The sequence below is a fragment of the Phyllostomus discolor genome, chromosome 2 (assembly GCF_004126475.2).
Source record: "Phyllostomus discolor isolate MPI-MPIP mPhyDis1 chromosome 2, mPhyDis1.pri.v3, whole genome shotgun sequence".
NCBI lineage: Eukaryota > Metazoa > Chordata > Mammalia > Chiroptera > Phyllostomidae > Phyllostomus > Phyllostomus discolor.
In genome coordinates, this window is record NC_040904.2 from 108340960 (window position 1) to 108368566 (window position 27607).

General features: G+C 46.7%; 1 protein-coding gene across 2 annotated transcripts in view; it reads right to left on the reverse strand.

Annotated features, from left to right (window-relative positions):
- Positions 1–27191, reverse strand: part of WNT7A (Wnt family member 7A) — a 68742-nt gene extending 41551 nt beyond the window's left edge. The window contains exons 1-2 of one of the 2 annotated variants that reach the window (XM_028504497.2): positions 26808–27191; positions 21324–21550 (exon numbers count right to left, since the gene is read on the reverse strand). In XM_028504497.2, the coding sequence (XP_028360298.1) occupies positions 21324–21550; positions 26808–26878 (298 nt within the window). In that variant the 5' untranslated portion in view covers positions 26879–27191. Of the gene's footprint in view, positions 1–21323; positions 21551–26163; positions 26287–26807 lie in introns of those variants that run through there. The other variant, XM_036018317.1, reaches the window with a different exon arrangement.
- Between the last annotated feature and the right edge of the window lie 416 nt (positions 27192–27607).

Sequence of the window (27607 nt, forward strand, 5' to 3'; positions counted from 1 at the left end):
CCAGAAATACCTTAAAAAGATGATACACCATAATCAAGTGGGATTTATATTCCAGGGATGCAAGGATGGTACAATATTTGCAAATCAATAGACGTGATACATCACATAAAATGACAGACAAAAATCACATGATCATATCAATATATGTAGAAAAAGCATTTGATAAAATGCAGCAACTGTTTATGATTAAAAAAAAACACTCATCAAAGTGGGAACAGAGGGAACATAACTCAACATAATAAAGGCCATATATGAAAAACCTACAGCCAACATCACACTCAATGGGCAAAAACTAAGTGTTTCCCTTAAGATCAGGAACAAGAGAGTGGTGTCCATTTTCACCACTCTTATTCAACATAGCACTGAAAGTCCTAGCCATAGTGATCAGACAAGAAGAAGAAATAAAAGGCATTCAAATTGGAAGGGAGGAAGTAAAATCATCATTATTCCCAGACAACATGATATTGTATATGGAAAACCCTATAGTCTCCACAAAAAAACTACTTGACCTAATAAATGAGTTCAGCAAAGTAGTGAGATACAAAGTCAATATTCAGAAATTTATGGCATTTTTATACATCAATAATGAACTATCAGAAAGAGAAACTAAAAAAACAGTCTCCTTTACTATCACAACAAAAAAATAATAATGAAGTACATAGGAATAAATTCAACCGAGGAGGTAGAAAACCTATACTCAGAAAATTATAGAACACTGAAGAAAAAAATTGAGAAAGATATGAATAAGTGGAAGCATATCCCATGTTCATGGATTGGAAGAATTAACATCATTAGAATGTCCATACTACTCAAAGCAACTTATAGAGTCAGTACAATTCCTATTAAAATACCAGTGGAATATTCCACAGATCTAGAACAAATATCAAAAAAATTTATATGAAACCAAAAAAAGATGCCAAATAGCCTCAGCAATCTTGAGAAAGAAGAACAAATTTGGAAGGATCACAGTACTTAATATCAAACTACACTACAAGGCCACTGTAATCAAAACAGTTTGGTCCTGGCATAAGAACAGACACATAGATCAATGGAACAGGATAAAAAGCCCATAAATAAACCCATGTCTTTATGGCCAATTAGTATTTGATGAAAGAGACAAGAGCATACAATGGAGTAAAAATAGTCTCTTCAATAGTGTTGCGAGAACTGGACTGGTACATGCTAAAAAATGAAACTAGACCAACTTACACCATGCACTTGAATCAACTCAAAATGGATAAAAAGCTTAAATATAAGTCATGATACCATAAAAATCCTATAGAAAAATATAGGCAGTAAAATTTCAGGTATCTTGTGTAGCAATATTTTTGCTGATACATCTCCTAGAGCAAGGGAAATAAAGGGAAAAATAAACAAATGAGACTACATCAAATTAAAAGTTTCTGCATAGCTAAGGGGACCATCATTAAAATGAAAAGGGAACCAACAGTATGGGAGAACATATTTGCCAACAATAATACATCAGACAAGTGTTAATTCTCCAAAATATATTCCAAAATACATAAAGAACACATACAACTCAAAGCAGAAAGACAAACCATCAAATTAAAAAATGGGCAAAGGACCTGAATAGACACTTCTCCAAGGAGGACATACAGATGGCCCAGAGACATGAAAAAAATGCTCAAAATCACTAGCCATAGGAGAGATGCAAATTGAAACCACAATGAGATGTCACCTCCCACCTGACAAAATGGCTATCATTAATAAATCAATAAGCAACAAGTGTTGGAGAGGTTTTGGAGAAAAGGGAACCCTAGTACACTGTTGGTGGAAATGCAGACTGGTGCAGCCACTGTGGAAAACAGTATGGAATTTCCTCAAAAAACTAAAAATGGAACTGCCTTTTGACCCAGTGATTCCACCTCCTTCCTCTCCTCTTAGTGCTGTCAGACTGTCCCATGATTCTGTGCCTCTAGATCTATTTTGCTTATTAGATTCCACTTATAAGTGAGATCACATGGTATTTACCTTTCATGGTATTTGCTGGGAATATACCCTAAGAATCCCCAAACACCAATTCAAAAGAATTTATGTTCCCCAATGTTCATAGCAGTGCTATTTACAATATCCAAAATTTGGAAATAGCTTAAGTGCCCATCAGTAGATGAGTGGATAAAAACAACTGTGGTATATTTACACAATGGAATGCTACACAGCAGTAAAAAATAAGGAATTCCTACCTTTTGCAACAGCATGGAACGACTTGGAGACTATTATACTAAGTAAAATAAGCCAGTTGGTGAAAGGTAAATACCATGTGATCTCACTTATAAGTGGAATCTAATAAGCAAAATAGATCTAGAGGCACAGAATCATGGGACAGTCTGACAGCACTAAGAGGAGAGGAAGGAGGTGGGGACTAATTGAAAGAAGATGAAGGGCCCTGGCTGGTGTGGCTCACAGGTTGAGTGCTAGCCTGAGAATCAAAGGGTCACCAGTTCGATTCCCAGTCAAGGGCACATGCCTGGGTTGCAGGCCAAGTCCTCAGGAGGGGGCATGAGAGAGGCAACCACACACTGATGTTTCTCTACCTCTCTTTCTCCCTCCCTTCCCTTCTCTAAAAAATGAATAAATAAAATCTTTTAAAAAAAGAAGATGAAGGGATTAGTCAAAGAACATATATGAAGGACCCATGGATATGAACAACAGGGTGGAAATTGACTATGGGTGGAGGAGGACAAAGAAGGGAAAGTGGGACAACTGTAGGATAACTGTAATAGCATAAACAATAAAATTTAAAAAAATAAAAATAAATGGAAACTATTGGTCTTCTTGACCCTACATGAAAGGACTAATATTTTCAGTTGGTTATTTTATTATAAATTATTCCACCCTCACTTTTAAAATTTGGTTGAATGCTTTTCTTGTTAAATAATCAAAAAGTAAAAATTATAAGTTAAAATTATTTTACCACTCTCAGTTCTGTGCCTGACTCCTGGCACATGCCTGACACAGCAGTGCTTATTCTGTCTATTACTACTGCGGTGTGCCACCTGCCATTTATAGGTTCATCCATTCTTCCTCATTATACTGTGAGCATCTCTGGAGAAGGCTGGGATGTGGCTCCTTTACATCTGCATCCTCAGGCCTTGGTCAAACACAGAAGTCAGGGCTGGGAGAGGGGGAGGAGGACTGCTCACAATCAGGGTAGAAAAGAGCAGATACATCAACAGAAAGGTTTAGTAAGGAGTCTGAGGAGATGCTGAGAAGTTGCTTTCTTACAGGTCTTCCCAGCTATTTGAACACGGCCCTGCTGGAGGGTGCTGGGGCTCTTAGTGGGAGTAGAAGGGTCCTGAGTTAGCCAGGGTGCAGGACTGCTGCCACCCACCCTCTTTGCCTGTTTGGGCCTCTGTCTCTACACCTGCAAAATGGGTTCACAGTAGCATCTACTGTAAAGAATGGAGATGAACCAAGCAGTCTGCAGGAAGCCCTATGTGCAATGCAAACCCCAGGGAGCAGTTAGCAATTTGGCTCTCAGAGCCAGGGTGGATAAGGCTGAGGGCAGGCAGCCTGTTGGAAAAGGCCCCATAGCAAGCCAATGAAGCAGCACTGACCAAGTATGGCGGGTGGGGAGAAGTGTTTAAAGATGTTGGGGTGAAGATGTCTTAAGCAGTGGGGAAGGAAGTGGATAGGGCAACCTCCAAGTTGCTTTGAGCCCCAGGTTACTCTGGCCCACACTCAGACACACCCCTTTCCAACCCACCCATCGTCTACTTCATGGCCCCCCTCATCTGGGCTGCTAAGACACAAACAACCTGTATGCCCCTCCCCACACCCCAAACCCCACTCCCTACCCTGCAGACATATGAGCCTTTTCACCTGTGGACTGGATGGCTTCACTGTGCCAGGATCACTTTGCTCTACCTTCTGTGCCAGCCTAGCCATAGCACCCCTGTTAAAACAGAGGCTCAAATTCCAGCTCCAACACACACTTACTGGGGTCCTGACTCTGCACACATTCTCATATTGGTATTACAAACCATATGTGCATGACACAAGCCTGACAGAGGGCTGGGACAGAGCCACATTGAAGGGGGCAGCCACTGGATGGACATACACACAGGTCTGACTATTCGGCAGGCTGGACACCTGATAATATGCTTGTTATGCAAATTTAAGAAATGGGGCACAAGACCTACCAATGCTTGTTTGGGATCACAGGAAGGCAAGGGAACCTGCTGGGACCATGAGATGAAGACAGGGCTAACCAGATAGAAACAGAATGACCAGCTCCTGTTGCTGGGCTTTGCAAAGGAGAGAGCTTTGAAATTTAAAGTCATGAGGGCAGGAGACCAGGCCTCAAGACCCACCGAACAGGACATTAGAAAAGAGCACTTAGTGGACAAACTTCCAGGGAGTGGGAGAGGGTAGACTGCAGAAATACTCTCCCCACCCCAACAAAGCTGGGCAACAAGCAGGTGAGTCTGACTTGGCCAGAACAGGAGGTGAGGGAGCGAGTGTGGGCAACCAGAATATCCTGTAACCTGTAACTTCATTCCTGCCTCTGTGCAGATTTAAGGCTTAAATTTATTCCCCTGCATGTCCCAAGGGTTCCCAAGTCAAGAGGGAAGACTGGTCCCAGGCCAGTGATTCCCTGAAGGAGAACAAAGATAAGGGTCCTGGGCTGCTACAGAGTGTCAAGTAGATAGGTAAAAATGTACCAGAGGGAAGAGCCAGCAGTGAAATTAGACCCACAAGGACATGAGAAAAAAGAACAGTCAGATGGAAAATATAAAGAGAACAGGATGGGTGCTGGGGTCTCCCGGTTCCATCACTTCCTACCTGTGTGACTTTGGCCAAGTTGCTAACCTCTCTGTGTTCCAGCTTCTCCACTATAAAATAGGAAGGCTAACCACCCACTTATTTAGGGCTAGAAAAGAATTAACCAAGGTAAAGTATTTAGCACAGAGCCTGGCATGAGAAAGTGGCCACATTTATTGCAATGTCTATTGATGACAGCAGTAACAGTTCCTTCTAAGAGAGCTGTGAGGTAAGGACTAGAAATCTTCATTTACCTTCAATTACAGTTGAGGAAACTGAGGCCAAGAGAAAGGTCTGGCTTGCTTCGGTCACCCAACTGGTGGACTACAGAGCTGAGCTGCAGACTTTGCCTCTAACACCCACACAGACAAAAACAAAACAAACAAACAAAAAAAACCTGTCCCCAGGGATTAAATGAGTCCAAGAAAGGAGATGGGTCCCTTAATCAGACCAAGGTGGAGTATGCCCATTAAAAAGATCACACACTATGATCAAGTGAGATTTATCCCAGGGATACAAGGATGGTACAGCATTTGCAAATCAATAAATGTGATACATCACATGAAGAAAAGGAAAGACAAAAATCAATGATTATATCAATAGATCTGGAAAAAGCATTTGATAAGGTACAGTACCCATTTATGATGAAAACACTCAGCAAAGTGGGAGTACAGGGAGCATTCCTCAATATAATAAAAGCCATATATGAGACACTAACAGCCAACATCACACTTCAAAGGGCAAAAACTAGAAGTTTTCTCACTAAGATCAGGAACAAGACTAGGATGTCCTCTTTCACCACTTCTATTCAATACAGTATTGGAAGTCTTAACCACAACGATCAGACAAGAAAGAGATACAAAAGGCATCCAAATTTGAAAGGAGGAAGTAAAACTGTCACTGTTTGCAGATGATATCATAGTGTACAGAGAAAATCCTATAGACCCTACCAAAAAATTACTCGACCTAATAACTAAATTTGGCAAAACAGCAGGATTCAAAGTCAATATTCAGAAATCAAAGACATTTTATACACCAAGAAAGAAAGATCAGTATCAGAAGTCAAGAAAAAAATCCCATTTACTCTGGCAACAAGAAAAATAAAATACCTAGGAATAAACCTTGCCAAGGTGTTAAAAGACCTATACTCAGAAAACTACACAACAATGAAAAAAGAAATTGAGGAAGACACAAATAAATGGAAGCATGTACCATGTTCATGGGTTGGAAGAATCAACATCATCGAAATGTTCATATTACCTACAGCAATTTATAAATTCCACACAATCCCTATTTAAGTACCAATGGCATATTTCACAGATATAGAACAAATATTTGATGAAATTACAGGCACTGTTAGAAGGTACAGAGAGAGGCTTCCCCTGCTTTAGTTTTCTCCATAACTTTCCTTCTATCTTAGACTTATTTGTTTGTTGTCTGTTTCTCCCACCATACCTACCACCTCCATTGCCCCTCTAGAATATAATTTCCTTGAAGGCAAGCACTTTGTCACGTTCCCTGTTGTGTATACGGTAAATATTTGTCAAATGAATAAATGAATGAATGAATGAATGAATGAAAGCTTCAAACAGTGACCAAAACCATATGACCTTTATTTAGTGCTTCCATGTAGGTGCTTTGGAAAGTATGCTCACATGTTCCTAAAGAGAGCAACCCAACTGAAGTTCAGAGAGGCTCTGCAAGGATAGAGGGTAGTGATGAACTCCAGCCCATCCAGCACGACTGCCCCCAGGTGTCAGCACAGAGTTCGCCAGAGGCCTGGGGTTTTGGTTTTGTTTTGGGATGGAGGAGAAGGGTGGAAAGAAAGTAACATTTGTTGAACATCTCTGTGTGCCAGAACCACATTTGGCTCTCAGTGTGGTACTGTGCAACAGTCCCTTTGTAGAGATACCGTTTTCCAGTTTTATAGGTGAGGAAACTGAGGCTCTGAGAAGAAATGTGATTCACTGAGGCCACCCACCTAGAAACTGGCCAGAACTGGGATTCTAGGCCCAAGTTGGTAGTGTCTTTCCTCAATCCTAGTTTACCTCCCTTCCTGGCTCCTTGCTGCATCTGACAGCTTACCATTCCTTTGGCTTAAGGTATTGTTTCTTAACAAAATGTCTTTATTTTTGTCAAGAGTTGCCACTCAGTTGTTAGTAGTTAAGACTTACCAATTAGTAATTTTTAAGACCCCATTAGTAATTTTTAAGAGATGAGCTAAGCTTGCTAAGCCAAGAACGGGGTTTGATGGTAGTGAAAAGGTAGAAATAGATCCGAGTCTTAAAATCTCAGACTCTCAGGGTGTGAAGCCACGTTGATCTCCAGCCATCTACAACCTCTTCACTGCATCCCCCCCAAGATGACTAACAACTCCATATTTCATTAGTGGGGAAACTGAGGCTCAGAGAGGCGACTTACCCAAGAAGAGTCAAGATTCGGGCCCAGAGGTCACATACAGTCTCTAACAAATCCAGAAGACTCCCCCAGACCCTGACCACACTCAGTGTTTGCAGAAGGACCAATCCTTCAGGCTGTGAGGGATTGCCAATGCCCCCTCGCAAATTGGGTGATTTCCTGAGTGCTGTCTCATTTGTTTTTTTACAATAAATCTGCAAGTGTGGCTCAAAGACGTATGTTTTATTATTGCAGAAATGCAGTGAGACAATACACCCAATGACACATAGTTCATAATAAGCATAGCAAAGTCATAAAATTGTTTACTATTTACCAGGCTCTGTTCTAAGCATTCACTATAGATCAACACACTTCATCCTGCAACAGTGTTATGAGGTGTGGGCCATTATTATCTATATTTTACAGATGTAGAAGTTGAGGCCCAGAGAGGTGATATAACCTGCCAAGGATTCTAACTTGGTCAGCCCAACTCCAGCATCTGAGCTACTCTCTCCCTCAAGGGCATAATATCCACTCCAGTCTTACTGACCCCAGCCCCGGCTCTCTCCTGGATCTACCCCAGGGGGCCAGTGAGCAGCAGACACTGCACTAGGCCATCACTGACCATGTGCCCTCCAGGAGCAGACCCACCCCTCCTCTGTCCTGACCATCCACCTCTTACCTCATGCCCATGAGCAGAGGAAGAACCTGCAGCAAAGTCAGCCCCAGCCCTTGGAGGGATTTAGACATCCCTTGACTTCATGGGGGCCAAACAGAGAGATCGAATCACTCAGCAGCAGCTGAGGGCTCTGAAGAATGGAGAATAGGACAGTGTCTGAGTAGCAGGCATCTGGTGTGGTAACTTCTGACCATGGAGGAGCCAACTATGAGGCTCTCTGTGCAGGGAGAGAGGGCTCCAGGCCCGGGGCAAACTCTCTGATGATGGCCCCTGATGTGGTATAGCCTGTGATGGAAGCAAGTGAGCTAGGGGCTGTGGGGATAACTGAAGCTATAGAGAGGGCAGTGGCAGGTCCTGCTGGCCCCTACCATCCTGTCCTGGACAGAAGCCCCAATGTCCCTGGAATCAGAGAGTAGGTCCCCAGAGCCACAGACATGAATGAAGCCCATGGTTCCTCCTGGGACAACAGATTCAAGGAGGTCAGGAGACTTGCCCAAAGTCTCCAATGACTCAGTGAGACCAGGGGGATTGGAACCAAGGCCTCCTGGTTCCCAGTATGGAATCCCCATCCTCATCTCCACCACATCCTTCTTAACTCTCAATCCACCCCTATCTCCAAGTAAAATTTCCATCCAGAAGCTCAGGTGGCTTCAGCTCATAACTCCAATAAAATGAAACTTGTCAGTCACTCCTCTCTACTCCTTATTAAGCTGGATGACCCTGAGCAAGGATTCTGCCTCCATTGAGTCTTAGCTTCCCTGTCTTTGAAATGCGAACCACCAAAAGGACACTTCCAGGTTGCCCTGAAGATTTAATGAAACTCCTGTGTAAAAAGCCCAGGCCTCTAGATCCATATTATCACTGAGTTGAAAATGAGGAGCCCAACTGACGCCCTCCACACATTCCAGCCCCATAACAATCCTGGCGGGTACAGAGGAAATAAACTGATGTCCAGGCCTGCCCGAAAGATTCCATTGCACCACCCTGTGCAGCCACTGTAAATGGTTTGCACCGGAATATTATCTGGGTGTATTTACGGTATCTTACTGGAAACCACAAAGTGCATTGTATTTTTTTTCTTTTTCTATTTAAAGCCAATGGGTCAGAGAGTGAGCAATCTGCAGTGACACAAGCTAAAATATATGATCATTTGGAAAATATACAGATGGAAAAAGGTTGCTTTTGCCAACCCTGTGGCAGGACAATTCACAGCCCTACTGGGCTCAGAATGCCATATCTGGCTGTCTCCATCTAAAGGAACTAAAGAGCCTCTCAATGAACAACCAGGAAAACTGGGGAAGCAGGGAATATGTGTTTCGACTGAGCCTGGTTAAGGCAACAGGCCACCAGAGATGGGACCTAGGGGAGGGGCACATGCAGGCCCCCACCCTTTAACCTTCCCTCCTACCTGGGTTCCATCCAAGGGTCTCTCTTTCTACCAGGCAAGGCAGAGAGCTCCGCTGACCTCCCATCAAGGATCAACACCTGCTTCTTCCTGCCTCCGTGCCTTTGCACATTTTGTTCCTTCAGCCTAGAAATGCCCTTCCTCTCCCATCTGCTTGGAAACAGAAAATATAGCCCAGTAGTTTCAAAGCAGGGCTGACAATCCTGGTTTCACATCCTGGCTCTACTTCCCAGTGTCTGGATCTTGAGTAAATTAACTGACCTCTCAAGGCCCCAGTTTCCTCATTTGTAAAATGAGAATAATAAATACTTGCCTCCTAAAGAGAGTAAATAAACCAAAGCATATAACATGCCTGCACAATACCTGATAAGGAATTAATTAGCAGTAGCTCTTTTTTAAAAGAGATTTTATTTATTTATTTATTTTTAGAGAGAAGGGAAGGGAGGGAGAAAGAGAGGGAGAGAAACATCAATGGGTGGTTGCCTCTTATGCATCCCCTACTGGGGACCTGGCCCACAACCCAGGCATGTGCTCTGACTGGGAATCGAACCGGTGACCCTTTGGCTCGCAGGCCTGTGCTCAGTCCACTGAGCTACACCAACCAGGGCAGCATTAACTCTTATTAGGTGCATTATTGATTAACCATACCCATCAAGATGCAGCTCCGGTGTCCCTTTTCTGAGAGACCTTCTTGAGTTCCCTCCCTCTGCTTGTGGCCCAGCACCTTAGCCATTCTTATTTTGTGTTGAATTAAATGATCAGTCTCTTCCCACCAGGCCATGGTAACCTGGATTATTTATCTGCAAAGCCTCAAGAATTGAATGAATGAATGACTGTGGATGTAGAAGTGTCTATGTGTGTATGTGTCTGTCTGTCCACCATATGAAAACTGGACTTATCTCAAAAATAGCGTCAGGGCAAAAAAAACCCAGGATGGTATCAGGCTTGCAAAAATGCAAATGAGAGAAAATGTCCTTTGTTGGCTGTGTTTGAGACAAGAACAGGGAAAGAAAAGGCCTTTGGTCAGGCAGGATGGCTCATTGTTAATGGCAGAAAGAATGTGGAGCTGGCCCTGTCCCTCACTTCTGTCTCTCTCACTGGAAAGGTCTTCCATTCCATCCCTCTGAGCAGTCCTCAGCTCACCAGACATGTACTCCATCCACTTTCAGAGCCCCAGAGGGGTAAAAAGATGGATTTGTGCATGGCATGCAGATTCCCAATTAGGGATCCTAGGCCAGCCACTCACCCAAGACAGAGAGAGGGGAGCTGCTGAAGTGACTGCTTGAGAGGAGAAATGGTGACAAATGTAACAGCAGAAGAAGCCCAGAAATGTACCAAAGTTACCCAGTCTGTAGAGGAGGGTGGCCCCCAGAGCTGAATCCTAGGTCATCTGTGCCCATCCCTGGAAAAATTCTGACACGGAAGCACCAAACAGGAGGTCATGAGTATTTGGGAAAGAACGCAGCTGTCCCCAGGAGCACACATCAGGAAATCACCATTTCTTTGTTGACAATAATGCTAGAGACAGAGCAAATCTCTATATGTGCTAAGAATTTGATTATCTTCCCACTTCCTGTCCTCGCCTGAGATAGGGGAGAGAAACTCTTCCAACATTTCCCTCTCAGGCAACCCCCAAGTCTTGAACATAAAACCCTGCAGCTTGACTGTCCCCACCTCTATCTCCACAGAAGCCCTTCTGCCTTCCCTACACCACATCCTGCAGTGCAGGTGCCCAATGACTCTGGACCCCGGCTCCTGGCTGGGTCACACCAGGAGCTTTCCTTGGCAGCTCCTCCCCGGTCACCCCCTTCCTGTCCTGGGTGTGGGCCAGCCCATGCCAGTTGAACCCTGCAGGCAGCCTTCCACGCTCCAGTCCACCTACTCATCCACCCAGAGCTCTCTTCTCTTCTACCAGATCCCAGAGCGTACTGCAGCCCTGACCATGTGGCCTGTCCCCACTAGTCCATGGGCCCTGAGGGATTCATCGGCTGTTTACCACTCAGAAGATTCTAGTTAATATTTGTGGGACAGATAAATAAATAAGTGGGTGGACATGTAGGGTGGAGGGGGCACGGTGTGTGATCCCAAAAACATTAATTTATATGAATTCAAGAAAATGCACATAGGGAAAGATAAATTAAAATACTATATATGTGGGAATATAAATTGGTGTACCCACTACAGAAGAGTATGGAGGTTTTCAAAAAATTAAAACTAGAATTACCCTATGTCCAAAAAAATCCCATTCTGGGCATATATCTGAAGACAATGAAATCACTGTCTTGAAGAGATGTCTGCACTCCCATGTTGACTGCAGTATTATTCACAATAGCCAAGGCATGGAAACAACCTAAGTGTCTACCGAAGAATGAACAGATAAAGAAGAGGTGGTACATATAAACAATGGGATATTATTCAGCCATAAAAAAGAATGAAATCTTGCTATTTGAAGTAACATAGATGGACTTTGAGGACATCATATTAAGCGAGATAAGTCTGAGAAAGACAAATATCATGAGATCTAACTATATGTAGAATCTAAAAAGCTCAAAAAAATACTATATGTATATTTTGGATGTGTGGTCTTCATTCTCTATACCACTGTACGAACCTTATACAACCACATGAATATTTTACTGTACTTGTATATAAAACCAGGTATTCTGAATGTTGTGGCTTATTTAAAGGACTTTCAAGGGTAATATTTACTAGAATTACATTTCACCATCCACAGCAATGTCGGAAGCTAGCATGTGCCTCTGCTGTAGCCTTGGGGAAAGATGTTGGACTTGGGGGTGAGTGAATATACGCTGGTGGATTCTGATTAGTGCAAAACCCGCATGATAAGCATGGTCACCCTGTGAAGGTCCCCAGCGCAGTGTCTCCTGATGTGGGTGCCTCTGAAGAGCAGCTCCACCAGAGTGTCACTGAGTCCAAGGTCAGAGAGGAGTGGGCCCTCCAAGGGAAGCTGCTGTCATGTCTGCAGGACTTTTCAGAACCTTTAATTTGCTGATGGAAACTCTGGCTCTCTTGGGCAGGAAGTACAGTGCTCTGAGTTCACAAATTTATCATTCTAAGTACCCCCTGCCCCGCCCTTATTTTCCCAGAGTAGCTGGTGGGGGTTGAGGGAGTGGAGACTAGTGTTCTGCTGAACAGATCCTGGGAACAGATCCTCTTGAGTCATGCCACTGGGGAGGGGTCTTCCCTAGGCCTTGACTTAGTCAACATTTTTATCCCACTGGAAGGGAGAGCTAACACAATGCTGGGCTAAAATGGACGAACATGAAAATGTGCAGGAATGAATGTTCAGTCTCATATTTGGGTCAGGAATGAAAAGTCTTCAATCACACAACAGAGAGAACAGAGTGAACAGAGTGTTTCCTGTGTGTGAAGTGCCACCCAGACCTGAGAGTCCTCAAGGGCTCAGAACAATTGTTAGCACATTGGGCAGAGAGGAGCTGAACTGCCTGGGAGTCATGGATTTCCTCATGTGTTTCTTGAGCACCTACTGTGTGCCAGGAGAACATGACTGACAGTCCCTGGCTCCATGAACTTCCATGTCTGGTATGGAGACTGATGCTGAACCCATTATTACAAAGTAAGAAAAGTCACTTCTGAAAGAGGTAAGTACTGTAAAAGCAGCAGCACTGGGTGAACTGCTGGTGTAGGGGTAGGAGCGTTCTCAGGCCAGATGGTCAAGGAAGGCCTTCTGGAGGAAGCAGCATTTGAGTGGAGACCTGTATAATACTGGGTGGGCAGGTTACCTACCATCATTCAGCAGCTTCTCCCTTCCACTCTTCTGCTCCTCCTCATACTCCAGAAGGAATTAGGGTAAGGGTCTGTCCCTATACCCACTGAGCCTGTGGTGAATATGTGCTCAGGTGCCAGCCACTGTATCAGAGGGTTTTGCTCCCTCAAAGACACACCTTCTACCCAAGAGACAGATGATAACAACTCAACTATGGTTTATGGTGCATGTGCAGTGTGCCAGGCACAGTTCTGAGTGCCTCACAGGGAATAAGTAATCTCCTCCTCTCCCACCTAGGAGATAGGCACTGTTATCATGGCCGTTTGGTCAAGGTCCTTGGCTGGGAAAAGAACCGAGCAGGTGGCTTCAGGGCTGAACAAAGCACTGCAGAATGAATGAATAGATCAGGATTATACCCTAAAGTAGTGAAGTGATAGAAAGAAATGGGGAGGTAAAGGATGGATAGGGATGAACATTTCCACTCCACAGGAGAGCCATGAAGCTTCTCTTGGGGTGGGTGACATGTGACCCCAGAATGGAAGAACAGAAGGGTACCCAGGCAGAGGAAACAGCCAGGGCAAAGGCCCTGAGGTTGAAAGCACTTTCACGTGCTTGAGGTTCAGAAGAAGGCCAGCAGAACTGGGGTGGAGATAGGGTTGGCATGAAAGTCACAGAAGTCTGTAAGGGTAAGGGACCGGGGGGCTTGTCAGTATTTTATTCCCAGAGCAATAGGAAACCACGATAGGGTTTTACACAGGGATGTCATGATCAGAGCATCATGGGAAAGATGCCATGCTGAATGGCCAAGTGGACGGGGAAGGCAAGTGTATATTAGGAGCCTGATGGAGTTGTCTGGGCAACAACTTTCTAAAGATGGAGGTCTAAACCAGGATGTGGTTTTAGAGGTGGCGAGAAATGGACAGGCTGGTAGAGTCAAGATAGTGAGCTTAGACTAGCAATTGAACCAATAGCTTCTCCCCATTTCATTCTACATCTTCCCATTCTGTTGCAACAAAAATCAAATCTAGAAAGGCATCCCCAGTTCCTCATGCTCATCTTCATCTGAGATGGGCATGCAGGCCTAATGGGAGGGACCAAGGGATGTCCTGTGATGGCCCTAACCCAGCAGATGCCAGAGCCTTACGTCCTGTATAATGCTGCTGCCACTTGGCAAGGTGGCCCATGTGACTCCCCTGTTCTGCAGATGGCCAGACTGAGATGAGAAAGGTGAGGTACTTGCTCAGAGGCACCAGCAAGGGAGTGGTGGGGCTGGGATGGAAACCTGGCTGTGTGACTTGGATACCTGTACTTGTTTTGCTGCTCCACAACCCAGCAACAAGACAAGGTTCTCAAGGTCATGGCATGTTCAACAACCTCAAATCTGGCAGGTGCACACAAACAGAAGAATCTCTCAGGAACAGTGAACTGCTATCAATCAGTCCTGCCACAAAACAGTCATGTGCCTTCAGTCAGTCTCCACCTTGCCCCAAGCCTGAGATGAAGGCATCCTTTCTGGAATGGGTGAGACCAGATGAAGTGGCATATGAAAATCACATGCAGGGGAAGGGCTGTGTCAGCTCCAGGCCCCTACTTGTCTTCAATGAAAATGTAAAAGATGAGAGATTGAAGCCCCTTTTAACTCAGCCTCCCTGAGGTGCTGCTGAGCCAGTCCATACTCTGCTCCCTGCACCATGATATAACTATGATGGCCCAAACTGAGGGGAGAACACACAACTCCAAGGAAAAATTGGTTAAAAGCATGAATAGGCAACTCCCAGAAGAGTAAACATGCACAGCCAGTACATGTAGGAAGAGATTTCAACAGCATCACTTCTCAGTGAAGTACAAACCAAGATGATAGTGAGAAAGCAACTCACACCCATTCCTTAGGCAAAAATGAAGAAGTCTGGATGATCCCAAATGTTGGAGAGGCTATAGATCAACACTATTTGCTGATGGGACTGGCATTTGGCACAATCGGTGTGTAAATCAGGTTGATATTCTTACCCTGTGACCAGCAATTCTATTCCTTTGTATGTATCCAGGAGAAATGCATGCACATGGATGCCAGGAGACCTGTGGTGGCACTGTTAGTGACAGCAAAAGTTTAAGGCAGCTCACATGCCCCACAACCCAAAGCATGGGTGCACATTGGGGTCTGTTTACCACAGCTGAAATGAATCAACAGCCCAGAGTGGTATGGCTCAGTTGGTTAGAGCATTGTCCTGTAAACCGGTTCAATTCCCAGTCAGGGCACATTCTTAGGTTTAGCTGTAGTTGCGGTACATAGAAGAGGCAACTGATCGATCTTCTATCACACTGATGTTTCTTTCCCTTTCTCTCTAAAGTACCTCTCTCCTTTTCCCTCTTTCTGAAATCGATAAGCATGTCTTTGGGTGAGAGGGGAAAAAAAAAACAGAATCAACAGCAGCTACCAGGAAGATAAATGAGTGAAAATTCCAAAAGATTGCATACGGTATCATACTTTTCTTTATAAAATTAAATATTGGGTTGGCAAAAAAATCCGTATATTTTTTTCTGTAAAATAAGAGACCCATTTTTCATTTTCACCAATAACTTTATTAATTTGAATATTTTGAGTATATCAGCTATTTCTCATATGGTATAATGTTGATTGTCCTCAGTTAATGTCTTGATTTGATCACTGTCAACTTCAGCTGCTCTACGCAACAGACCGTGGAGCATTGTCCAGTGAGAAATCTCCAGTATGAAAATTTGCAAACCACTTTTGACACATTCGATCAGCCACAGCACCTTCTCCATACACTGCACAAATCTTTTTTGCATTTCAGTTACATTTTTACCTTTCTTGAAATAACAAAGAATATGCTGAAAATTGTGCATATTTTCTTCTGTCTTCATAATGAAAATGACTACACAAAAATTCACCAATCTTGATGTTTTTTAATGCATTCTGATGTGATAGCTGTCATAATACAATCTAACAAAATTATTTTGAATGAAATTAAGGACAGGTAAGCACTACCAGAGCCATCTTATGGAAAAATAAACCAAACGAACTTTTTTTGCCAACCTCATACAAATAAAACCAAATAACTGACCTTTGGGGAATATATCAACATGATAAATTTGACACAAGCAAGCAAGGAATGGAAAACCCAAGATTCAGGACAGAGAAAGTATGGCTTGGGAGGGAAAGGCAGGGAGTGCATGAGGGATGTTCACAGAAATGGATCTAAATTGCCTGTCCTTATTCTAGCTGCTGTGTTGGGTGGTATAGATTGAAGGTGGGGGCAGAGGGGGTTGTTGTATGATTTAAGAAAACAAAAAGCCTGGACATAGGTGAATATCTTCTTAAGCCCCCCAAGGGCCACACTGGATAGCAGTTGATAAAGCTGATGTGGGCCACACAAACACCCAAATAATCCCTGTCATCTTAAGACCCTTGAATACACAGCCTGTCATCTCCCCTGAGGCTAGCGACACCTTGCCTCCTGAGGCTGCAGACCCCTGTTCACCATCCCTTTAGCAATCAAATGTCCATATATTGAGACCACTGTTCCCTCAGCCTGGGATCCCATTCACTGACAAATGAAACTCTTCACACCCTTAGAGACCCAGGTCAAGGCTCATCTCCACTGTCCAGTCCACTCCTCCCACCTTGGAGTCTAAACTCTGAGCACCACCACACCCCATATGCCCTTCCCTTAAAGCACAGACCAATGCTGTGCTGTGGTTGCTCATTGTTATGGACTAAATTGTATCCCCCTCCCCAAATTCATAACCCCCAGTCACTCAGAATGTGACTGTGTCCAGAAGCATGACCTTTAAAGAGGTGATTAAGTTAAAATGAGACCATTAGGGTTACCCAAATCCAGTCTGACTGGTGTCCTTATAAGAAGAGATTAGGGCACAGAGACATCAAGGGCATGCACATAGAGAACATATTTTGTGAAGACACAGTAAGAAGGATGCCATCTGTAAGCCAAGGAGAGAGGCCTCAGAAGAAACCAAACATGCCAACACCTTGATCTTGGACTTCCAGCCTCCAGAACTGGGACAAAATAAATCTGTGTTTAAACTGTGGTACTTTCTTACAGCAGCCTGAGCTGACTAATAGACTCGTGAGCAGTCCCACTCCCATGAGAAATGTTCTGGGTGGGGCTCCCACGCCTGGCCAACAAAAGCATTGTTGCGCTTGGCCATTGTGATTATTGCTGATGGACACACAAACAAAAGTCAAGCCCTGTTATCTGATCCAATCAGAGTAAACCATAGGAATTCTGCAGGTGCTGCCAGAGAAAGGTTAAGGCCTTTCTGCAGGACTTGAACTTGAAAGTTGTGGTGCCAGCAATGAAACAGCCATCTTACTGTTCAAAGAGGTGGCTCTGGGGTTGGTAAAAGCCAACACTACCTTTGGTCCAAGACATTCTGAAAGTCGGCACCATCCCTGACTTTCCAGTTACTTATGCAAACATGAATTCCCCTTTTCTTCTGAGGTGGCCTACATTGGATTTCAGTTTCTAGCATCCAAGAGGGCCTTGTGCATGGCCATCCTCAAATCTATGCGGTAAAATCTGGAACACTCAGAAGGCAAAACAGAGCCATGAAACACAGGCAGAGTTCGAGACTGGAGTGGAAGTTGAGGGGGGTGGTGGAAGGAGAGCCTTTAGGTCTTAGCATGGGATGGAAAACCTGTTGGGGACTGGCTTCCCACCCCAGTATCAATGTTCCCCTTTCTCCTCAGTCACAGATTCTCAATTGGTCTCAGCTGCTCTGAATAAAAGACTATATTTCCCACCTTCCTTTGCAGTGAGGTATGGTCATGTGACTAAATTCTAGCCAATGATATATAAGCAAAACATGGGTTGGAGATTCTGGGAAGTCTCTTCGATGGCAGATGTGTCCTGCTGCTTGGAATGTGAATTTGATGGCCAGAGCTCCCAAAGTCAAACACTGCACTCCTGATCTCTCACCCCATGAGACAGCCCTTGTTGACTGATCATTCCCAGAAAGAGGCAACCCCATGGAGGCAAGAACACTGATGAAGAGCCCAGAAAGCCTAAATTTGAGACTTGCCCATGGTGTCCTCAAGCAGGATAGCTGTTTATACATGAGGAAACCAAGGCTCAGAAGGAAAGTGACTGCTCAGACTTGCAGGAAGGTGTCCAATCCTGATCTCATCTCCTCTGCTCCCACTACCACCACCTTAGAAGGGCAACTCCTTCCTTAGTTTTAGGTTGTCAGTATCCCTCCATCCTGGCAGCTCCCTTCCAAAGCAGATCTCCACTGCTATCACTCACTGGCTCCACAGCCACCAGTCACCTCCTGCCTGGAAAACGGGACCAGACTCCCACCTCCCACCTTTGTCCCTCCACAGTTCATTCCATTTCCAGTGCCCAGAGCAATGCTGCTAAATCTGAAGTCAGCCCCTGTCACTCTCTTGCTCTCCATTCAATGGAGGGAAGGAAATCCAGAATCCTGCCTATGCCTGACAGACGTAGCATTGTCCAGCTCCCAGCTCCTCTGACCTCTGAGCCTTTCTTTCTCCCCTCTTTTGCTGTACTCCAGCTATACCAGCCTCCTTGCAGTTCCTCAAGCATGTTTCTGCTTCAGGGCCTTTGCACATGCCATTCCTTTTGCCTGGAAGGCTCATCCTCTCAACATGCCTGAGATTCACCCACGTCATGAATTCAGAGGCCTTCCCTGACCACACAGGTAGAACAACAGCCTCCAGCCACAGTGGGTGAATGCATGAGTGAATCAATGAATCACAATGAATGAATGAATTCTGCACCCACCCTTTAATTCAGAATTCCCATTGGATTGAATCATATGATACTGCCATTTTATGGGCCCAAAATCATTGTATAGTGGCTATTTTATACAATGTGACTTACTTTGGCAGTCATACCCATGCTCAAAATTTTCCAATTGCTTCCACCACCGAGAAATTCAAACTGCTCAAATTGACCACATGCCTCCTGGCTCTGGCTCCCATTCTCTTCCAGGCCCGGGGTGGGGGCATCCCATGGATTCTTCTGGACTCCTTTCTTTGCTTGAATTCCCTAAGACCACCACTGCCTGTCCAAGCCCTCCTCTTGAAAAAGGCTCCCTGACTCAGGCCTCTGCTCCACTCTGAGTACACTGGAGTATATACTGGATGGAGTCATCCTCCATGTCAGCTTGAAAGGGATCCCTCAGTTCTACACCTCTCTCCAGCCAGGGTGGAGGCATGCTGTTGGATGGCAGGGCCCTCAGCACCATGGCCTTCCACTGCATCCCAGCAGGCACTATTACAGTGACACCAATGGGCTGGTTATTCCAAGACTGCAAACTGCACTGGGATGAACCCAGTCCTGGGAAACCCTACAACTCACTTTTGTTGACCTTGGACAGGTCTCTTCTGAGCCTCAGTTTCCCCATAATTGAAATAATGCCAGAGCACAGAGCTGTGTCCCAGAAATGGAGGACAGGGGTATAAGCAAGTGAAAGCAGAAAAACACAGGTGACAACAAGGGAAGGAATACAGGATGGGGATTTCATCCACCTAAACTGGCATCTCAGTACTGATGCCATTTCTGGGCACAATCTGGGACAGCCCCTCTTTCCTCTGAGCCTTGGTTCTCCCCCTGAAAGGTGAGCCCCGGCACTGGGGAGAAGGGGAACAAGGGCGAGTGAGTGGTGCAAGGCAATGTCCTATCTCCCAGAGATGTTGAAAGGGTGTGGGTGTGAAGAGGGCCTGCAGCAAGAGACCACCATATCCCTGCAAGCCTCCTCCTGAATCCGGGATCCTGTTCTGCAGCCCCATCAGGTGTGAGTAAGAAGGCAGCTACAGAAGGTGATCACAAACTGAGACCTTTGGCTGGACTGAGATTATGTTGCTCTCCCTTGCAAAAAGAAATGGGAAGAAAACACTCACTGGTGACAGGGGGTCCCGATACCCACTGAGCCATTCCCAACAGATGAGGAAGAGATGAAGGCAGTGCCAAGTGCTTGGATGATAGGATAGGGCTTCATGGCTACAGGGCTTCATGCAGGGGTCTAGGGGAAGGTCTGTGAGATCAGGATACTGAGATGGAGGCATGTGCACAGAGGATGAAGCTCAGGAGTATGGGGTTGTGGGAAAATATCTGAGGCAGAGGGAACTCCTGCAACTGTATTCCCAAAGCAGGACCCCGTATGATATGTTTGGGAAACAGGATGAGGCTGGTGGTCAAAGGGGAGGGAGAAGATGGGGGCAGATGGGGGCAGAGGTCAGCAGTTGGGATTTCATTCTGATTCCAGGGTTATAAGCAGGGAAATGACATGATCTAATTTCCATTTACAAAGAATGACCCTGCCTGCAGAAGAATCTACAGAAGGATCGGGGAGCAGCAGGATGATGGGAGTGGGAGATGGGGGCCTGGCAGCCCAGATACATACACCAGCTGTGTGATCCAAGAGGGAGGAAGTGAGGACTCAGAGCAGTGGCTGGGTTTTGTGTGAACTTTTTCAATAACCAATGGACTTGTTGATGTTGGGGCTGATGGAGAGACAGGACTCAAGAATGCCCAGCGATCAGTTGAGCAGGCCAGGTGAACCACTCCATCCCAAAGAAATCCGAGGCTAAGTGGACTTTCAGGAGAGTCCACAGTTCAAAGCAAGCCTTCAGAGGTCCTGGCCTGCCAGTCCAGACACACATTAGCAAGACACACAGCATAGCCTTCCCCTCACTGATCAGGGACTCCTGGTTGCCAAACCCTTCCCACTAGGTTTTTCTCACGATTGTTTTAGAAATCCAAATGTGTGTCCCAACAATTTGTGCATGCTTAATGTGTGCATGTCCAAGCAACACGCAATTCCCATAAAACAAGGGTTGCAAATAGAAATGCCCACAGTGGCCAGGCAAGTCTTATAAGGCTGGCTATAAAATGAATAATAGGGAGTGGTGGGGACTGTGGCAGTGAATGGATCTAAAGCAAGTTGTGTTCTCAACTCTAGCCCATTGTAACTATGGTGATACATGTGTAAACTTATTTTTCAAAATAAGCCAGAAATTTGTATTTTTAGGTAAAACAGCTAAATTTTAAATTTTGGGCTTCATTAAAAAACAACGTAAGTGCTATTCTCAGCCAGTTAGCATTTGGGCCATACACAGCTGGCATGGTCTAGATTCAAACCAGGGACTGGCCTTCATCAGGTCGAGGCACCTTCAGGATCTCAAATTGGGGTCATCCCAGCACGAGGCACGGGCACGTAAGGGGGTCCCAGAGAGCTCCTGAGAGAGTATTCCGGTCTCCGCTTAGCCTGTAAGACCCTGTTTGCATTGTCTGGAGAGCACTTACCCACTTTGAGCTCCTTCCCGAAGACGGTGCGCTCCCCCAGCGCTGAGCAGTTCCAGCGGCCATTGCGGAACTGAAACTGACACTCGTCGAGGCCCATTTGTGAGCCTTCTCCTATGACGATGATGGCGTCCGGCCTACTCTGGCAGATTGCCCGCTGTCTGGGAGCCAGGCCTGGGATCTTGTTACAGATGATGCTGGCGCCCAGAGCTACCACCGAGGAGAAGCCACTGGAACAGAGAAAGTGAGCATTAGGCCCGCAGGGTGGGGGCATGGCCTACAGGTCCTCCCTGGGTATTGGCCCTGGTCACCTCACCCTGCAGCTCCCAGCAGGAGTCTCCCAAATTTCTTGATACCCATGTTTATTCATTTGTGATTTCACACTGGTATCTGTGCAGTGTATACATACAATATTAGTGAGTCATGATTTCCTTTTCAAAACCAAAAAATAAGGTGATGTATGTTAAACATAAATGTTGAGTGAACTAAGCAAGTTTCCTTTGTAGTTATGGTAGGATTCAATTGAGATGAAGTTTAAAATCATGCAAAATGAATCTTAATACTGTTTAGGAATCATCTCTACGTGGAAAAACTACAAAGGGAAACTATTGGGTTGGCCAAAATGTCCATATGGCTCTTTCCATGAAATAAAAGAGACACTTTTCATTTTCACAAATAACTTTACTGATTTGGATATTCTGAGTATGTCGGCTATGTCCTGTGGTATAACATTGATTGTCCTCAACTAATGTCTCAATTTGACCGCTATCAACTTCAGCTGGTCTACCCAGCTACAGAGCATCATCTGAGAAGTCTCCAGCACAAAACATTGCAAACCACTTTTGACACATTCAATCAGACACGGCATCTTCTCCATATGCAAATTTTTTTGCATTTTAGTTGCACTTTTACCTTTCTTGAAATAATAAAGCATAAATGCTGAAAATATTGTGTATTTTTTTCTGTCTTCAGTATTAAAATGTCCGCAAAAATTCACTAATTTTTACAATTTTTTTGCTGATATGACAGTTGTCATAGTACAATCTAACAAAATAATTTCAAATGACGTTAAAGACAACCACACTAGAGCCATCATACAGCAAAACTGAATGAACTTTTTGGCCAACTCAATATAGAGTTTCATGTAGCAGTTGCCTCTGAAAGGGTGGTGGGTGCACAGATGTTCATTAAAAAAACAACTGTTCATACGTGGCTTATATACTCTCTGGTATGTATGTATATTTTTATTACCAAAATATATTTAAAGAGAAATTGTCAATAGAAGCTCTAAGTATTTTCTCCCCACAAGCCAATGGAGTACATGTGTCTATATCCCCTTCTGGACATGACTGACCTAAAACAAGCTTATGACTATTCTGGTGAAAGTCATTCACTGAATAAATACATATTAAACATCTATCAGGTGTCAGGCCCTATGCTGGGAGACAGGCAAAGGCCCCATCCTCAAGGAGCTGTAGAGCTGTAGATCTTACCCCAGATGCCTCACTCTGGTTATTCACATCATAAATGAACCCAACAGGCCATTTCAGACAATGACACACACTATGAAAACAGTAAGTAAAGATGCTGTGATGGCAATTAGGAGTGGATTTGGGAGGAAAGGAACAGGGGCCACTTGAGCTGGCATTGTCAAGGAGAGAGACCTCCCTGAGGAAGTAACAGTGAAGCAGAGATCTGACTGGCCAGCAGTGGGAAGGTCTGGGGAAGAGCATTCTGGGCAAAGGCAAAAGAAAATGCCAAGTGGTAGGAGGGGAACTGTTGACAAGTAAGAACCCCTAGAAGCTGGTGCAAACCAGAGCTTGGGAAGGAAGACACGCTGGGGACAAGAGATGGCCCGGGCTGAAATTTTCTCAGATACCTCAGGAAACACTGAAGGTCTGCAGGCATGATACTGACAAGACCTCATCTCTCCAGCCCCATAGGATTATGGGATGCCAGACAAGAGGTGGTGGTCGTGGCATGGCATTGGTGGCAGTGATGGGGGTGGCTGCAGATAGAGCTGACCAAACTTGCTATGGACTGATGGACTGATGGACTGATGGATAGAGTAGAGCTAAGGGGAGAAATGGCAAAGGTACAGGGGAAGATAGACATCAGTGTGACTCATGGTTATGAGCCTAAGGGTAGGGCCATTTCCTAATATCAAGATAACCCCAAACAGGCTCCAATAGTAACCCCAATGATGTAGATAGCCCATCCTTTATATAAAGATGGGTTACTCATCTGTAGTTTCCTTTTGCACAATCCTCAAGACTACTTTGAAAGAGAAGATTTTAACCCAGATGCCTCACTCTGGTTGTAATAATAAGAGCTTCCACTTAATGAGGGTCATGACCAGCCACTGGGCTAAGTGCCTCATGCTCTCCATCCTGGAGCTCAGGAGTGGAAAGCTGTTCTGGAACTGAGATTTTTTAAAGCATAGTTACCCTGTACCAACAGCACCTGAGGTCCCACACCTTTCCAGGTGCATAACTGACCACTCCTGTCCTCTTTCCCTCCGCTCCTGCCTCGTGCCAGCCTTCTATCTGTCTTAGGCCCTATGTCCTTGCTGGTACTTCTCCCTAGAAGCTCTCACCTCTTGAGCTGCACATGCTTGGCTTCTTGTCATCATTTATGGGATCTCAAGAGTTACCACCTTGACCAACCCAGTTAAGGGAACCTGCTTCCCCACCCAACCCTTCCTAATTTTCCATCACAACCTCTATTTTGTTTACTTAATATTCTTGCTACTCATGGTCTGGTCTTCTGAAATGCCTTAATATATTTGTTTTTAATTTTCCTGCTCATTTGTTTATTATCTTTCTCTTTAGACTATGAGCTCTCTGAGGTCAGGAAGACTGTCTTCCAGTTCACTAAATGGCTACTGAATGGATTGTGGAGCTTCAAAAAATGTCACTTAGGATGAGCACCTGCTCTCCAAATATGCATTGGACACATCAATGCATGAACTTTTGCAGCCTCCCTAATATGCGTCAAGGCAATATGGTGGCACAAACATTAGCCCATGTGGCCTTTCTAAACAGCCCTGTTGGGCAGGACTCACCCTACCCACTTCACATATCTGAAAACAGAGGCTTACAGAGATTGAGACAGGGAGGCTAGCAGGTGATGGATTTGAAACAGGAACCCAGTGAGAGCTACTGGCCATTCATCTCATCCATTAAAACAAAGTCTAACACGGAGCCAGAATGTTTGAAATGTTTGAGGAAGAGGTGGCATAGAAAGATTAAGTCCATCTCCTGTCCACAAGTCAGAAAGAATCACAAGGAAATCCCTACATCAGCAGAGAAGTGTAATGATATATTAGGGTCAAAAATTCATAGGAACAATAATGTAGCAGCTAAGAGGTCAAAGCTAGGGTGCCATCTACCTTTCCTTCACCTATACTAGCTGTGTGATGTTGGGCAAGTTACATCCCCTCTCTGTACTTCCATGGCTACAATGAGAATATTGATAATTATTGGGCCTGATAATTATTTCACCTCATAGGATTGCTGTAAAAATTAAATGTGTTAAAACATGGAAAGCGCTTAGAAGATCTTGTTGTTAAAGTTGTTGTTGTTGTTGTTGTTGTTGTTGTTATGGGATTTGATTGTCACAAGGGGCTAATGCTTCAGTCACATAAACCACGAATATAAAATAAGAAAACCACAGATGCCCTGCCATCAGTCCTGAGCAGGAAGGAACCAGTCACATCTGCGGAACTAGAAGGCCTGTTAGGGACTTTACCCCTCATGCCCATTTTACAGATGGATAACCCGAGGCCCACGGAGCAGCAGAGCCTGGTTCCAAATCATCCTGCAATTCCATCTCCCTGCCTAGACCTCTCTCCGTCCCAAAGGGCGGCTGCCGGGCCGCAGGTCGGCTCCTTCCGTGGGTCCCTCTCTCCCGGACGGCTGGGCCCCTGAGAAGTCAACGAGGTCTTGGCGCCGGCGGGAGGTCGGGCGGGTGGTGCAGCCAAGGGAGGTTATTTTCTGTTGTTTTTCCCTTTCTCTCTTCCCTCCCCTGTCCCTCCACCCCGTTTCTAATTAAAAAGGAGATAAAGCCGCGAGCGGCCAGCGCCAATCAGCCGGACCGGCTTCCTGGATGCTGGATGCGCGCGTGGCGGCGGGTGCCGCAGCCAAGATGAAGATTAAAGTAGAGGGGAAAAGAAAAGCCACTCAGCCGCGGGCGAATCAATAACACTTAAAACACACCGGCAGGCAGGCAGCGCGCGGCCCGCAGCCGCCTCTCCGCCCGCGGCTGCGGCTGGCGGGCCGCCGCGATCGCTCTGTGCGCACCTGCTTGTTTCCACTGCGGCTCAACTTGAGAAATCCCCGCTCCAGAGCCGCGGGGTGGGCAAAGGGGAGGAGTGATAGCGACAAAACACAAAGGATCTGCCGTACACCACCCCTAGCCTGCCCCCTCTCCTGGCGGAACGGCAGGGAGGTTCCCTTCTTGGGGGCGGGGAGCAGGTTGGGCGCAACCTGCCAAGGTGGCCCATTTAGCGCCAGAACCTCTAGCGATCCCTGAAGCCCCCCTCACCCCATGCGGCTTTCACACGCTCATCCCCTACGTACAAAGGGTGACCAGCCATGCAAATGCTGCTCCAGGATCTGTCCCGAGACGCCCACCACCACCCCCAGCCCCAGCCTTCCAACCAGGGCACCGCCCTAAGGCCCCACGTCCGTAGAAATGCGGTGGCGAAGCGGTGAGGGCTACTCTAGCCTCGCGCAGACAGACTCCGGCACCCAGTTTTAGGGGGCGGTGTGTCCGGCCTCTTCGGGGGCGCTGGCTCTGCGAGCTCGTCTCCCTCGGTCTGTCAGGCTAGCTTTCGTCCTACCTTTGTGTGTGTTTGTTTCAGCTGGTAGGCGTTGTCCCCTTGGCCTAGAAGGGGCTCTGGGAGTCTGAGGGTCTTTGGAAATCGTGTAGTGCCGGGGTTCTGAGCAGGATTTGTGTTTTTTGCCAGCGAACGTCCCTCCCTCTGGGTACCTGTTCCCTGTGGCACAGACCGGCCCCGCCTGCCACCAGGGACTGCCCCGTCTCTGGGAGAGGCTGTGCCGCGCCTTTTGGGCTCTGGGGGCTGAGCTCCTTGGGGGTGGTTGTGGTCCTGGACCCGGGCTCAGTGTTCCTGCTGGACCTGCTGGCCCGTGGGGACCGGCCAGCCTTTTGCAGCGGTCAGCTCTCTTCTGCGTCTCCCAAGCTGGAGCGTCCCTGCTGGCTGTCTCTGCTTCTGGGGGCTTCCAGACTCAGATGTCCTCGGGACGGCCAGTCTCCCTGCTCGTGCCTCTCGGGCTCTGCGTACCCCTGGGGCGCCCGCCCGCGAGGGACCTTTGTGCGCCCATCGCTCCCGCACCGCGCCCACCCTGCCTCTCTGAGGAGCCACGGAAATTGGTGGCCGACGGTGGCTCTCTGCCGGGGCAATCTTTCCCCGAGCCACGCCAACTTTGTCGGGACGTGCACGTCCCTTACCCGAGCGGCCCTTACCCGATCCGGAGGTAGACCATACCCAGGCTGAGAAAGAGGTGGCCCAGGCAGCGCCGTGCTTTCCGGTTCATAGTCCCCGCTGGCCGCCGGGGCCGCGGGCCGAGCTGCGCTGATCCCGCCAGCCAACCCCCGCAGGACAATCAACATAGCCCGCCCGGGAGGCGCGGGCCGAGGTGTCCCCGGGACCGTCAGTCCGTGCGCCCGTCCGCAGACTCTGCTCCTGAGCCTCGCGGGGAGCGCGGGAGCCGCGGAGCCGGAGGAGAGTGGGAGGAGCAAACGCCTCGCGGAGCGACGCCGGGCTGGCTGGGCGCGAGCTGCCGGTGCGAATGTGCGAGGCGCGGGGAGTGTGAGGATTCAGCACCCACACGCCCCTGCCTCTCCCTCCCTCTTCTCTCCCGTCCCTCCCCGGCCCGCCTTCCCGGAGCGCCCGCCCCGCGCCCCCGTGCCCGCGGGACCCTGCAGCTTGCTCCCGGCGCGCGCTTGCGGCTTGCCCCTCGCGCTCCCGCGGCGCCCTCTCCCGGCTCCGGGACGCTGAGCCGAGTTGGGGGGAGGTGGGAATCCACTCGATCCCCAGAGGTCTCTAACTCCCAAGTTGCGGGGTGAGTGTGGGCGCCCAGGTACTGCGCTCAGGGCTGGGTGTGTGCGGGGGAGGGAATCCGACTTCGGCTGGGAACCCTTGGCCCTGGCCTGTCTGCCTGTCCTCCTCGCCTAGCTAAGAGCGTGGAGCTGGCTGTGCGGTGTTAGGTCGCGACCGGTTCCGCCGTTCTCCCGGCTTTCGAGGCCCGCTTCGGGGGAGAGCA